The sequence below is a fragment of the Nannospalax galili genome, unplaced genomic scaffold (genome assembly GCF_000622305.1).
Source record: "Nannospalax galili isolate Female #2095 unplaced genomic scaffold, S.galili_v1.0 scaffold1569, whole genome shotgun sequence".
Lineage (NCBI taxonomy): Eukaryota > Metazoa > Chordata > Mammalia > Rodentia > Spalacidae > Nannospalax > Nannospalax galili.
The window spans coordinates 901,377-916,855 of NW_008360051.1; the positions used below are offsets into that span (position 1 = coordinate 901,377).

Sequence of the window (15,479 nt, forward strand, 5' to 3'; positions counted from 1 at the left end):
ATCTGGAACTGTCTGCATAACCCCCAACTTCTGCTGCAATGAGTGAATGAGCCCACTGTCCTCTTCTAAATGGAGACAGGCAGACAGGGTGAACTTCCTGGCTTAGTACTTCTGTCCAACCCTGAGAACCTTCTGAATCCAGATGAGATTCCTGCACAAGTATCTCAGATCCATGAGTTATGGTATCAGCCATCCAATCTGATTTCATTTAGGAAGCAAATAAAATATCTGAATGTTGGGTCAATCTACAGTTTTCAGACCAAAGTAATCTCCATGTAGATCATTGATGGGCCAGCCTCAATCCACCTTGAGTAGGGAGTTGCAGTTCAACATTCTAGGCCTGTGACTACAAATTAAAGGTTCCCAAAGAAAGTAAGAGCCCATAAAGTAGAATTTCAAAAGATGTAAAAGTTTAACCTTTACCCCTGGCCACATATCCAGAGTAACTGTCTCATTAAATGTTTATGCTGTTGGCAAAGCAAGACAGAATGTGTGAATACCAGACAGTCTAAAAGAGAACTGAGTAACTCCTCAAAGAAATCTACTGACTACATTTTATTTTAAAAAATGGGAAGCCTGTGGGGAGAAAGTATGACAGAAGCCAGCGACAAAGCCACAGGTTCTAAGCAATCAGGGATTTTGCTCTGAAGTCCTCCCAGGTCAAGTCAGCTGTGGGAACTCTGCAGCAGTCAGAATCACTGGGTTTGAAGTAGTCTAAGTATGGCAGGTCAAAGCAGAGCTGGTAAGCCATCCTCTTCATTCTGTTGTGTGGAGGAGCAGCCCTGGTAAAACTGGATCTATTGTAACCAACTGTGTCATGTTCTCAAAGCAATCTTCATAGCCTTGAGGACCATAATGGGCGAGTTAACAAGGAATCGGCGAGGAAGGAAAGCCACCACCTGGGTTCAGTCGGCTTTCTTCCCCAGTGACTTTCAGATGTTAGCTGTCAGCACTGAAATGTTTGGAGTTGCTTCAGGGACATTGTACACTATTGCCAGAATGTTCTATGAGGGAGCCTTATTAGAAATCAATAATCCTGGGAAACATTACATTAGTTTATTTTCTGGTGTAAGGAACTTACGTAGATGTGAGAAAATTATTTCAAAACTATTGGTTTCCTACTAAGATGTGAGAAAATGCAAAACTATTGGTTTCCTACCTTGGTTGCACAATTACCTGAAGCATACCTGGGGGGAGAGCTAGACCTGGTGGCAAACGCCAGACCTGGTAGCAAACAGCTGTAATTCCAGCACTCAAGCTGTGGTAAGAAGATCTCAAGTTTGATGACAGCTTAGTTTACAGAGAGATCACATGACAAAACAACAAAACAAGAAAAGAACAAACTGCACAGGAGTCTGTATCCTAGCTTGACTAGGAACAAATCAGTAGGGCATAATATGGGCATCTGTATCATTAAAAGCTTATATGGTGGTTTAGATGAACTGTGAGGGTTGAGGAACTACTATTATAAACTTAATCATCCCCAGGAATTTTGCCCTTAGTTTTTTGTTTGTTTGTTTGTTTGTTTTGTCTTTTTGAAGCAGGGTCTCTCTGTAGCCCCCCCTCCCCCAGCTGTCCTGGAACTCACTATGTAGACCAGGCTGGCCTTGAAATAAAGGAGATCGCCTGATTCTGCTTCCCAAGTGCTGGGACTACAGGCGTGCGCCTGGCTTGCCCTTAGATCTTTAATGATTTGCCCGCAGAACCCAAGTAATGAGAGTTGTATAGCCATCAAGCTAACCACAGCAGGTCAATGGAAGCTGTCAGTGCTGTATCCCCAAGATGGCTCTATCCCAGGGCAGCTGCCTCCCCAGTGAGTGACAAGAGCTCAGTGGAGGCTCCTAACTAGACTTCTGGTCGTCAGCATTGCTTGGGCCCTACTCACTGTAATGCTAAAATACTTAGGCACCCTGCTCTTCCCTTTGCCTGGAGCCACCTTCCCACGACATCCACATGACTCCTGTCCTCCCTTCCTTGTCTGATACACGCCACCTTAACTGAGAGGTCATTTCTGAACACTCTAGTGAACTACTCTGTGTTTACGAAAAGGGGAAAGGGGCGTACAGTAACGAACTGGAAGGCCTGTACTCATTGGTGGAACTTTTGATCTCATGTTTCCCTGTAAGACATTCTTGCTAGGTATTTTGCATAGGAAACTCTGATATATGTTATCGTTTACTCTTCAGCATTTTGTGGTTTCTTCAGAGAAGGACCTTCCTATCTGACACCCAGAGTGACTAAATATAGGCTAAGTTTCCAGAATACTAAGATGGTGATGAAGGATGAGGCTCAGCATCCAAAACACTGCTTTTTTTATTTACTCGAATATTCCCAGTCCTTTCTCTGCCTGCTGTCCCCTAGAGGAGGGCCTTCTGTTTTACTGCCTATAGATAATATGTCTGTGGTCTTATAGAAAGAGAACTCTCACCTGGCCGCTTGATGTGTGGAGGACTCTGACTTTACAACAGACTTTTAAGCTAAGCCTCTTGTTTTTAGTCTAAACTTCACTTTCTAAGAGGTATTCTAAGCCTTTAATTTTCTTTCACAGCCTTTTCTACTGTCTGTTTGGATATTCCCTGAAAATTCAGCTTTCCCTAGTATAAGCTGTTTACTATTTTCATCTTTCATATCTAACTGCTTTCATTTCTTCCCCATATGAAACCCTCTCAATTCATGACCACTGCCACAGTAGCCCATTAACATCACAGTTAACGTACTCCGTCACCATTTGGGTTTGTCCTTCTTCATCTGTCCCTAGACTGTTTTCTGTGGGAAGGCTGGTTTGCCCGCTTCTTATTCCTCATGCCTGACACACGCCGTATGAGGGTACAGGGATACGAATACAGGCTCACGAGTCTGAGTTCAAATTATTTTAAAAGAGTATTTTTGTTTATTATCAACATAAAGTTTTAGATAAGCCTGCTTGTAGCTTATTTTTTCATCATTAAATGTACAATAACCATTTTTTCAAGTTTGGGGGACAATTTAATCAGACTTGGTAAGCAACCAATGCTAGGCAAGGCGAGTGCATAATAATAAACTACATGACCTAACATGTCTAGTTTGAAATATATGTGTATGTATATAGGTATGTATATACATATATATATCCACATGAACATTGGCATATATACACCTATGCCTATGTGTATGTGCATATTTAAATCTCAGTCTTTCTATGCCCTTGTTCGATTAAAATCTCAGGGTTTACTGTTATTTTTTCTCCAACAGGATATCCATCACAAGGGTCACTGCTGACATCTCCCTTGCCAAGCGCTCGGTATTAAACAACCCCAGTAAGCATGCAATAATAGAAAGATCAAACACAAGGTCAAGCTTAGGTAAGTCTGTAAATACTGATGAGCTTACGTTATTTAAACATTCCTCACCTAATAACAATGAGCAGACCTACCCAGAGGACAACCCCAGGAACCATACAGAAAAATCAAACGTCAGAAGTCTGTCATGATTTCATAGTGTGGAGGGATTATTACAGTAGCTTCAAGTTAAAGCATTCTCCATGCTGTCAGCATTGATGATTTGTTGTGGTTTGTGTGTTTGTGCACTGAATACTACATCCATGATGAAATCATATGCAAAACAGTGTGATTTGCATGCTGAGACTAATAATGGATGGAATCAGTTCCTGTCCTTCCCTGGGGCTCATCAATATTCATTTACTTGTAAAAGCAGTGTAGGAATTTTGGTTGATGTTTATGGGGAGGAAACTGGAAATTGCACATCAGCACATAGTAAAGTGTGAAGAAATAGCCCTTTCCAAAGGATTCACCAGTTATGTTGACTGTAACCATTAAAATAGTGACAGACCTGCTGTCATTCCTACTGAAGAAACAGTGTACGATACTCCACCTTAACAGAGTCTAAAAGTATGTCCTTTAAATAAACAAACTCTGTTTAACCTGTTACAGCGGAAGTTCAGAGCGAAATCGAAAGGATTTTTGAACTTGCAAGAACACTGCAGTTGGTCGTCCTTGATGCTGATACAATTAATCATCCAGCTCAACTCAGTAAGACCTCTTTGGCCCCTATTATAGTGTATGTAAAGATCTCTTCTCCTAAGGTGAGCAGGGTGAGCACTGTTTGCTCTGTATTTGGACATGTAATGTGTTTAATGTTCTGATTTCCAGGCATCATAGGATATGCCTTTATCATGGATGCAGGGAGTTTGAAAAAACATCAATTAGTCAAATAATTTTTAAATGTTATTTCTTTTTATTTTATGTGTATGGGTGTTTTACCTCCATACATGTAAGTGCACCCAAGCATGCAGTGCCCATGGAGGCCAAAAGACGGTGTTGGATCCCCTGGAACTGGAGTTACGGGCAGTTGTTAGCCATCGTGTGGGTGCTAAGAACTGAATCCGGGTCCTCTAGAAGAGCAGCCAGTGCTCTTAACCACTGAGCCATCTCCAGCCTCATAGTCAAGTAGTTTTTAGGATCAATATGAGCAAAGCATAGTTAATGTTATAGCTAAAAATTGCCAGGTGTGTTGGCACACGCCTTTAATCCCAGCACTCGGGAGGCAGGACAGCTGGGGCTACAGGGAGACCCTGTCTCAAAAAGACCAAAAAAAAAAAAAAAAGTGTCTATGATACAAGATACTTGCTTTTATCACTTTTGACATTTGCATCCAAGGTGGTAACACTGTTGGCATCTGGGCATGACCACAGAGTGGAGCAGTGAGTGCTGTCATCCCTACAGTCAAACAGCTCAAGAGCCACTTCGCCTAAAAATGCTATGATTCTGTAGTAAAAAAAACAACAAAAAAAAACTCTTTAAAAAGTGCAATCCTTTTCAACATTTTGTGTAATGAAATAAAAATATTTTAAAATGAAAATCTTTTTATAACTGCATTCAATTTTATGTCTTATAGGGTTTATACTGAGTACAATATTGTATAACTGTAATAATTCAACTGTAAACCTAAAAATTTACAGCCAATTTTGAAAGAGATGCATCTTTGCTCTGAAAATTGTTATTGAATACGTCAATGCTGTTGTAATGGAATGCTTCTACTAATTATGTGGTTATTAAATAATTTTTTAAAAGATGATACAAAAAAAAAGTATTCTTAAAGCCCAGTTAGTGCGCTAAAGTAAGCTGTCTCAAGCCAAGCACTGGTCTGACTGAGCCGTGAGCTGAACCAGCTGGTGTTCTCAGTATACCATTTCTTTTTTTTTTTTAACTTTTTAAAATTTATTATTTTTATTTTATGTGTATGCATGTAGGTAAGTGCACCCGTGTCATGCAATGCCCATGGAGATCAGAAGAGGCTGTTGGATCACCTGGGACTGAAGTTACAGACAGTTGTTAGCTGCCACGTGGGTGCTGGGATTCGAACTGCAGTCTTCTGCAAGAACAGCCAGTGTCCTTAACTGCTGAGCCATCTCTCCAGCCCCCAGTATACCATTTCTATATCAAAGAACTACTGATTGCCTACACATAGCCAGACGAGTATTTATCAGATCTCTTTTTAAGAAAAATGAGCCAGACACTTCAAAGAGAATTGCTTGTTGCCAATAATAATATTACTAACTAGCATATTTGAACACTATAAAATGAAATATGTAAACATATGGAAGATGTGAAGAATTTAGTGAACGACATTATACATAATGCATGTAAAGATCCATTCAATTTCAACACGGACTTTTCTTACTCTCCTATCTTGCTGAATGTTAGTGTGGTATCAAAAAGGCTGTCACAACTACCTGAAGAGGGACAACTAGTGTATCCCCTTTCTTAACTATATATGCTAATTATGTAACAGGCCTTCTTTGCATATTTCAACAAAACATACAATTTTCCTCTATGAAAACAACATAGTAGAGATTTATAAAATGTGACTCATTAACATGTATATAATTTTATTATTATTATTTTGTCTTTTTGAGACAGGGTCTCCCTGTAGCGCCAGCTGTCCTGGAACTCACTATGTAGACCAGGCAGGCTGGCCTTGAACTCACAGAGATCCACCTGCCTCTGCCCCCTGAGTGCTGGGATTAAAGGCATGCAGCACCACGCCTGGCTCATTTATTATTTTTAAGTGAATTAGTAGTGGCCCTTTGGGATTCATGTGTTTTAAAACTTAAATAGGTCACAAAGCAGAAAGAATTGGGAACTGTTAAGCTAGGAAAAAAAAAAAAGACTCAGAATACGCTTTATACTAGTGCTTAAGGCTTGCCAGAGATTTATGTGAGCATGTTAATTTTGTGGATAATCTTCTGTTGTATTTTATATCTCAATGACATGTGCTGTTTATCTGGGTGGAGGGCCCTGTAAAGCAGTCAGTGATGCGCCTTGTAGCTTACCTGTGTGCAGATATTCCTATTAAAGCACTCTTACCTTTCTCAGGTTTTACAAAGATTAATAAAATCTCGAGGGAAATCTCAAGCTAAACACCTCAATGTCCAGATGGTAGCAGCTGATAAACTGGCTCAGTGTCCTCCGGTAAGTTCTCCATTCAGTGGGATTCAGCTGCAGGGATCAGACGTGGCATTTTAAGAAACCACAGTTACATACCTAAAGGAAGAGACTTCTCACTTCAAGTGGTATTCGGTCCAAAGAAGCAACTTATGCCACTAGCTTATATGACCATGTGTAGACCAAGTAACAATCACACGCTTTCAAAACGACTTGTGGACCCTGTGCTTGCCCCACCGTATCCAACACAAGATTGTGGCTTGGAAGATGGATCTCTTTGGAGTGGGGGGTCTTACTCACTTTTAACCATAGGGAACAAGTAGTCTCTTAACAATTGTCTGAGAAATTACCTTGTAAGCATGTAAAGCTAAATGTTTCTGTGAATGCAGGCATGAACGTATGAGCCATGTGGCGATCAGACGACAACACTGGTGTTAGTACTCACCTTAAGACAGGTCTCAGGTAGTCAGCCGCTGAGCACACCAGGCTAGCTGGCCTGTGAGCTTCCAGGGATTCTCCCATCTCTGTGTCCCGTGTGCCCACAGGACCTCCAGCAATATGGAGGCTCGTGCTATGCATCTGGCTTTTCCATGGGTGCTGAGAGTTCAAACTCAGGTCTTTGCTGCACAGAGCACACTTTTACCCACTTGGCCATCTCCTCAGCCCCCAACTTATTTTTGTACTGCTTTTGAGATAGGGTTCTAGGCCCTGGCTGGCCTAGAACTAGATATGCACACCAGGCTAGCCTCAAACCGAGAGACCAACCTGCTCCAGCTGGGATTAAAGGCATGTGCCGCCACACCCATGAAAACTACATTTTAAAAGTTATTACCCAGATCTTTACTTCAGAAGCACATCCCTACTATGAATACATGCTTTACATATACCTTGAGACTATAGGTCCCATCAAGTACAGCTATTTCAGAGGCTGTTATAGAAGTTATATGAATTTGGAGTTTGATTGCTTTAAAGTATGTTAAAAAAAAATTTTTTTTTGAGACAGCATGTCCCTGTAGCCACATCTGGCCTGGTCCTTGCTGTGTACACCAGCTTGGCCTCTCACAAAGATCCACCTGCTTCTGCCTCCCAAGTGCTGGGATAAGAGGTGTGTACCACCATGCTTGGCCCAAAAATATGTTGGATTTCTTGATCAACATTTTAAAAATGAAGCACCCCTTCACCCCATGAACTGCCAAGGTTGGATCATGTCAAAATGACAATGGTTTTAGCTACTTCTGCCAAATACCATGACCCCATTAACTTCTAAAAATGCTCTGCAATCACTAGGGCAAGAACAGGCATCAAGCTTTTGCACATGTGTTTCTACTGTGGTATTGATCTGTTTTTCACTACTGATAAACAACTGCCCTGTCCTGCCATCTCTTACCAACCGTACCAGCACCTGTCACTTCTGGGCCATTAATTAAGCATTCAGTGTTCTAATTAAGAACTTGAAGTGGACACACAAGCTAAGAGAGCCAACAGAGAAAGGAAAACAGGGCACGTAGCAAGAACAAATGCCTAGGGATGGAGAGAAGTAGGGTCTCCTCTGCATATGGATTTGGGGAGGAGAAAGGGGAACTTAGGGTTGTTGGAAAGTGTACTATCTGAAATGCTTGTTTCAGCAGGAGTCATTTGATGTGATCTTGGATGAGAACCAGCTTGAGGATGCTTGTGAGCACCTTGCGGACTACCTGGAGGCTTACTGGAAGGCCACCCACCCTCCCAGCAGCAGCCTCCCCAACCCTCTCCTTAGCCGAACTTTAGCCACTTCAACTCTGCCTATTAGCCCCACCTTAGCCTCTAATTCACAGGTAAGAGGGCTTCCTTTTATGGTCTTCATAGAGAATCTAGACTGCTGACAGAGATGCCCGTGGGACTGGGCCTCGCTAGGTAACAGCATACTTGCTCACCAAATAAGAGAAACTCGTAAGTCGCCTAACCGAGTTTGAGTGATGTGCCTATAAGCAAAACACTATAAATAGTATACTACAGATTTCATTCACTGCACAGTCACAAAGATGGGAGACTTCTTGGGACTCCAAAACCCTGGCTCTGCCTCTTGCTGTGTGTACAACCTCAGCAAGTCCTTTGACTGCTCTTGGCTCAGAAGCCATGATGGTGAGCTATCTCGAGACTGTTATAATTACTTGACTCAGAAGAGTCAGCACTTAGCCCAGTATAGTGCCACATGCCTATAATCCCAGCTATTTGAGAGGCTGAGGCAAGAGGATGAAAAGTTTGAGGCCAACCTGGGTAACTTGCGGACACTGTGTCTCAAAAGATCTGTGATGGCCCTAGAACAGTGTGTCTCATATAAATATCATTTAAGCATTTTGGGATTTTGTATCTTGATTGTGCTAATTAGTTTTAATCTACTCAAGCAGTCACAGTTAAAAGTGTAATATCAGACGCCCATGTTTGTGCTTGACTAACAAGACCATATACCCGACGAAGAACATCTTCCCTCCTCGAATGAACTGCCAGATGCACACAGGTTCACTTTAATCCGGGCCAGCATGTTTCAGAGGGAGGAGTACCTGAGCTGGGCTGAGCTTCATTTCAGCATTTAATACTTGCAAGGAGTGTACCTGCACGGTGCTGCCCTTACACCTTAGCTCCTTCTGACCTTAGTTGATGCCCAATGTGTGTGCCTTTGCTCCAGGGTTCCCAAGCTGAACAGAGAACTGATCGTTCTGCTCCTGCCCGGTCTACTTCCCAAGCTGAAGAACAGCCTTGTCTAGAACCAGTCAAGAAATCCCAACACCGTTCATCCTCCTCAGCCACACACCATAACCACCGCAGTGGGACGAGTCGAGGCCTCTCCAGGCAAGAGACATTTGACTCTGAAACCCAAGAAAGCCGAGACTCTGCCTATGTGGAGCCAAAAGAGGATTATTCCCATGAACATGTGGACCACTATGCCCCACACCGTGACCACAACCACAGAGATGAGACCCATGGCAGCAGTGACCACAGACACAGGGAACCTCGTCACCGCTCAAGGGACATGGATCGAGAGCAGGATCACAATGAGTGCAATAAACAACGGAGTCGGCACAAATCCAAGGATCGCTACTGTGACAAGGATGGAGAAGCACTATCCAAAAAAAGGAGCGAGGCTGGGGAGTGGAATAGGGACGTTTATATCCGCCAGTGACCCCGAGTGTCCCTGTCCCAGGTCCTGCATTACATCACCCTTGAGCAAAAATCTTTTGGGTCTGCATTGCAGTCAGAGTAACCTTTCTTGTATTTCTGGCTTGCTGTTGCTTGGATGGTGATAGCACGGAATAGAGTATTAATACGCATTCTTTCGTAAGTGCTAGAGAAACTGGCCTGGTACGGCTGCAGTCCTGTCTTCGTACTGGACTCTTCGAGAACCATCTGGGGTAGCTGCCACCTGAACAAAGTGGCTTAAGAAATGTAGTTAATGTGTCCAGCAAGCCAGACGCAGCACAGATAACAAGTGGGATTTCTTTTTCCTCCACATTTTTAATGCCCAGACACCTGACTGACATATTCATTCATTCATGGACCACAGTTTCTTGCTTGTACCTCTGGCTGACTAAATTTGGGGACAGATTCAGTCTTGCCTTACACAAAGGGGATCATAAAGTTAGAATCTATTTTCTATGTACTAGTACTGTGTACTGTATAGATAGTTTGTAAATGTTATTTCTGCAAACACCTTATATATACATATATATACATATATATATGTATGTATGTTTGATCACACTATTTTAGGGTCTTAATGCCAAGTCAGCAGATCTGCTTTACGAATCACAGGGACTAGAAATGCCCACATTCAGGAACTTTGTACTAACATTGTCTAGACACCTATCCTCATTCTATAGAGAGCCTGTACATACTGTAAATATGTGTGACTGCTTGACTTGAGGTTTGATTTCTGAATGTTATGCCATCCTTGTAAGTTTATAATTTTAACCATAAATTATGGAAATATAACCAAACTCCAGAGATTGTTCTACTCCATAAAGTCCACACTGATGGTGACAAACACGTTCTTTGCAGCTAGTGTCTGTTATAGTCACTGCACTGGACTATCGAAGCCGAACCTGCCGTGTGCGCATGCGTGTGTGTCTGTAAGTGTGTGAGTGATGGAAGTGAAGCGCGATGCTGAGGACGAATGCAGAAACTAGAGGCTGATGCTGAGATTTCTGCCCCCGCCACCCCGGGCTTTGTATTTAATTGTGCTGTGTGTTGCTTTAATAACCCATTGAGCAGCCAGGGAATGTGAGGAAGCTTGCTGCCAAAGGTAACTAGGAAAGCATTCATCTGCTGGCTCCTTGTGTTGGCTCCTCGAGAGTGAAAACACAGGCATCTTGTACTGTGAGTGTTTCACTGGAAATGTACAATCTTTGTGTGTTAGAGTATTTGTTTTAGTAAGAAACGTTTACACAGCTTGTGGAACTATTTCATAGGAAAATAAATTTTTGTAACTTCTCCCAGTTCATTTTCTAAGCCCACCGATCGCTCGTGTTGACCTCCCAGTTACCCACCCTTCCTCCTCTGCCATCTCAGCAGTTTCACTGTCAGAACTCACAAGTGCTTCTTAGAAACAAAATTTCTGCTCTTCAGAAGATACCAGGGCAAAATGGGATGACTTGACGTGAAAAAACATTAAAGACATTTTCCTATGTGAGACATCTGAAGGGTTGCCTAAAAGACACTCTCTCCAGGCCTCAGTTTCCCACTGTACGAAGCCACGATGCTATTACACTAAGGCTCTATGTCTCCCAAGTATCCAGTGCTGACTGCTAGGTAAGACTTATACAAGTCCCTAGCATTTGAAGTTTTTCCCAGGAAAATGCCTATCTGAAATTGCCTAAGCAGATCTGAAGGTCACCGAAATAAGTTCTATAAAAATCTGTGTATTGCTTTGATTCCTGGTTATTCCAGGTTCTTCCAATTTTACATTTAAGTATTTACCCTATACCGAAGAAAACTAATGCATTTCGTTATTTTATGAAAAATTCCTCTTAGAATCAGTTAGCTCTACACTATATGTAGAATTGATTTACAGAATATGCAATTGTATGAATTTCTGACCCAAATTTCTCACATCATTGTGAAACCAAATTGTTTTCATAAAATATTTGTTAAATTTTCTTCACAGAAAGATAGTGTACACTACCCTAATCCTTTCCTAAATGTCATTTCATCCCAGTCATTAACTCTGAGATACTTAGTCTTGAGAGATAAATGGCAGAAATACTTGCAGTTATCACTAGCCCCTTTCAAAGGACAGTTCTAATGCCTTCCATCAGCTCAATTTTGCCCCCCATCTTAGGTCATCACTTTACTGTGAAATATATTAGTGCAAATCAAAGTATTCCTCAACTCTGCAGAATAATCTGATGTAAAGGCATCTGAGTGTGAAAGCTTTAAGTGGGTACCTGTGTCAACAGTGTGTAGTCAATCGATAAATGAAGAAATAACCCCAAGATTGGTGGGATATTTACTGACTTGTGGAATGTAAGATCAGTCTTTTTCACACAGCAAATGCTTAATCCTAACCTACTCAGTGGTAGAATTGTGACTTTTTTCCTGTAGTCAACCTAGGAAATGCTGGAAATGTACTCAATAGTGTTAATTTCCTTGTCAGTCATTTCGGTCTTTCCTGTGCTTCCTTTACTGCTCATTTAAGTTACTGTTACAAAAAAGGTGCTGCTAATGTAGGATGTCTTAGGCACACTGTCCTTTGGGACAATGCCACATTTTAACGTGGTCTGCTCTGCGTTCCTGTTATACATTCACTGTCAGCTACACTGAACTGTTTATCCAACCTGGTTTAAAGTCATTCATTGAAAGAAATAAAGAGCTGGCTTCTGCACTGTTCGCTAGTGGTATTAATTGCCATTTTAGGAATGATTTTTGTAGTTGAGAATATGTTACAGACCCAACAGTCACCACATGGAGTATCTTCCTTAGGCCCAATGCCGATCACCTGCTGTTCTTTTAGTAAGCTCTCTGTCTGATTAAAGGAGAAAAAACTCAAGGTAGGTAAAAGATTATTAAGATGTGACTACACAGAGGAAGGTCTTGCCACCTTGATTCAATATGTACAATAACTTTCAACTCCTGTTTGAAGTGCGGTCTTTGAAAAACAGCCACACTTGCTCGGTGAGTCACCGTACTTGTCTTTGAAACTCTGGTCATAGTGCCATGCTGATGAGTCCAGGTCATTTCTGCCAAGACACTTTAACTGTACTTTACCTTGTTATATAAACTAAAATCGAACACAGGGTTTTTAATTAAAATCTACTTACCACTGAATTCTATTTTTGTAGAAATGTGTATGTTAAAACTAAGAGTTTCCCTCTGTTCTGCTGGCCCTGCTTGTGCTCTGATATTTGCTGACACTGTTCAGAGTCCCCACATGCAAGCTTCCTATCAGGCTGCTTCTCTCCCATTTGCACTCCAGCTTAGCACATAAAGATGTGCAGAGAGTAACAGAAAATAGAGATTGTGGAGTTGCTCAAAAGTACATTTAAAACTAGAGGAGGGATGCTGAGCCCCAGAAACAGAAGTCCCACGAGTGAGCACTGCTTCCCTTTCGTCAAATGACATCTGGACACAGGCTGGCTTCTGTGCTGAGTCTTAGGAAGCCTGACAGAAGTCTTCACACCCAACAAACATCTGGACACAGGCTGGCTTCTGTGCTGAGTCTTAGGAAGCCTGACAGAAGACTTCATACCCAACAAACATCTGGACACAGGCTGGCTTCTGTGCTGAGTCTTAGGAAGCCTGACAGAAGTCTTCACACCCAACAAACATCTATTGACTATTTGCTCTGAGTCAGGGACAGAAAAAAAAAGTTGGGATGTCTATATCCTGGTCTATTTCCCAAGTGTAGCCCTGGGTAATGCACAGTATAAACTGTTGTAACAATGGGTTGAGAGCCAGGAGAGCAGTGGATCCCGCACTGAGAGCTCAGGGGTGTTAGGGAAGAGGCCACTCTGAGGTTTTACCTGATCCAAGAGAAGCTTCATTCACTGGGTACAGCAAGCAGCTGTGAGACATTCCTAAAGAAAATCTTGCCAAAAAAACAAAGAAAAACTATGGGGCAATTGTTCCTAATTGGGGAGATGTGAATGAAAGGTAATAAAACAGTTGGGTGTACTTAACACACACAAAGCCGCCTAAACTGTGGCTGGGTACTGGAAATCTTACTAGAGCTTATCTAAAAAGCAGCTGGAATGTAGCAAGCCTGAAATTTAGGGTTAAGTCTTTGAAAAGGCAGACACCTACCTAGTCTGCCACAGCAGGATGCTTGGTCACTTCTGCACTCTGGATGATGATATTTTTTTGTCCACATTCAGATCAGACGTACCCCTGCCAGGTGCTTTAATACCAGCACTCGGGAAGCAGAGGCAGGCGGATCTCTATGAGATCAAGGCCAGCCTGGTCTACATAGTAAGGCCAGCTGGGGCTACAGGCAGACCTCATAAAAACCAGGAAAAAAAATTCTTTTTTTTTTTTTTTTTTTTTGACTTGGTAAGACAGAGCTGTCTGAAGCTGTTGTTCTGTGAAACTGTGCTCAGCAGGGAAATCCCTGGCCCAGGAGGTGCTGGGCGGGTTCTTGGTGCCAGCACCCCCATTCTCCTCCTCACCCAGCATGTTTCTAGCAGCTCAGCAGATAGAAGCACTTGCCACTCAAGTCTGATGACCTGAGTCTGAGCTTCAGAACCCAAAGTGGACAGAGAACTGACTGCTGAAAATTGTCCTCTGACCTCCATATGTAGGCTGTGGCATGAACAGCCCCCTGTCACACAGATCATACACACACAGTGATAATATTTCTTAAAAAATTAAAAGCGGCTCAATTTAGAATTAGTAAGTGGGGTTGGGGGCAGGAGGTCAGGTAACAAGCCTACTTACCTTAGCTACCGGTGCACAATGTTATACCTACCACCCATGCCCTGAATTCTGAAGTAACTTACCAACTTGGGGATATTCATAGCCATATTAAATGTCAATTTTATCCTGCCATTTTTAGACTCACTCTTTTTTCACATTAGAAAGACTAGTAGTCACACATTAAAACATAGATTTCAACAGTAAATATGTTCCAGACAGATCCAAGGAACTGGTTTTTGAGACAGGGTCTCCCTGTAGCCCCAGCTGGCTTGGAACTTGCTATAGGGACCAGCCTGGCCTCTATCTCACAGAGATCTGCTGCCTCTGCCTCTTGAGTGTTGTGACTCAAGTGACTAAAGGCATGTACCACCATGACCAGTAGAACTCATTTTCTTTATACTCAGTAAATTCATTAAGAAAACAAATCATTTATAAACCAAGCTATAATTTCACAGCACTGCCCCCTCCCCAGGGGCACACATGCATTTCTTCTTGTCTGATCCCAGGGAAACTGTAAGCATTTTCCTATTTCCTTAGCAACCATGCTGTCACTAGGCTGGCCTGACAACACTTGGTTTAAGAAAAAAAAAACCACCACAAACCAGAAAATTTTTGGAATTTTCATTTCTGAGAAGCTTTCTCTCCTGTGCTTTTACATTTTAGAAATTTTGCAATAAAGAAACCTATACAATCCTTATTTGCCAGCAGAATCATGTCTTCTCTTCTGGAGTCTCTGAGAGACTCGGTGTCCATGTCCTGTAACAGCACAGCAGATGGGTCAAACCGCTGCAGCTGTTTCAGCTGCTCTGGCGAGAGGCCAGCTCCTACCATTCCTTCTCCTCCAATCCGTGGTTCCTGATGGGAAAATGAGTAAAAATGGCTGAATATCCTAAAACTGTAAGTTGGCCTGGTAAAAAAAAAAAAGTTAAAAGACAAAGGGAGTTGAGTGTGTGACATCTTCCAGAAGTAAGAGTTAATACTTTTACTTCTGTGGGATGTACATGCTATGTTCTGGGGAGTGTGGGAGTTGTAATATATGACCACCTGATGAAAGAATACGTATCAACCCACATGCTCATCAACTACAAGGACACTGCATGACGTCTAGCACACTTCAGCTATGATGCCTTAACCCAACTCCCCTTTCCTTAC

The 15,479-nt window shown here is 42.2% G+C and overlaps 1 protein-coding gene across 17 annotated transcripts in view; it reads left to right on the plus strand.

Annotated features, from left to right (window-relative positions):
* Cacnb2 (calcium voltage-gated channel auxiliary subunit beta 2) overlaps positions 1–12,305 on the plus strand; it is a 433,641-nt gene extending 421,336 nt beyond the window's left edge. For 10 of the 17 annotated variants that reach the window (XM_029559167.1, XM_017795855.2, XM_017795854.2 and 7 more), the window contains 5 exons: positions 3,232–3,341; positions 3,930–4,081; positions 6,375–6,470; positions 8,072–8,257; positions 9,109–12,305. In XM_029559167.1, the coding sequence (XP_029415027.1) occupies positions 3,232–3,341; positions 3,930–4,081; positions 6,375–6,470; positions 8,072–8,257; positions 9,109–9,603 (1,039 nt within the window). In that variant the 3' untranslated portion in view covers positions 9,604–12,305. Of the gene's footprint in view, positions 1–3,231; positions 3,342–3,929; positions 4,082–6,374; positions 6,471–8,068; positions 8,258–9,108 lie in introns of all 17 variants that reach the window. The other 7 variants (XM_008824116.3, XM_029559166.1, XM_008824113.3 and 4 more) reach the window with 1 other exon arrangement.
* The last annotated feature ends 3,174 nt before the right edge of the window (positions 12,306–15,479 follow it).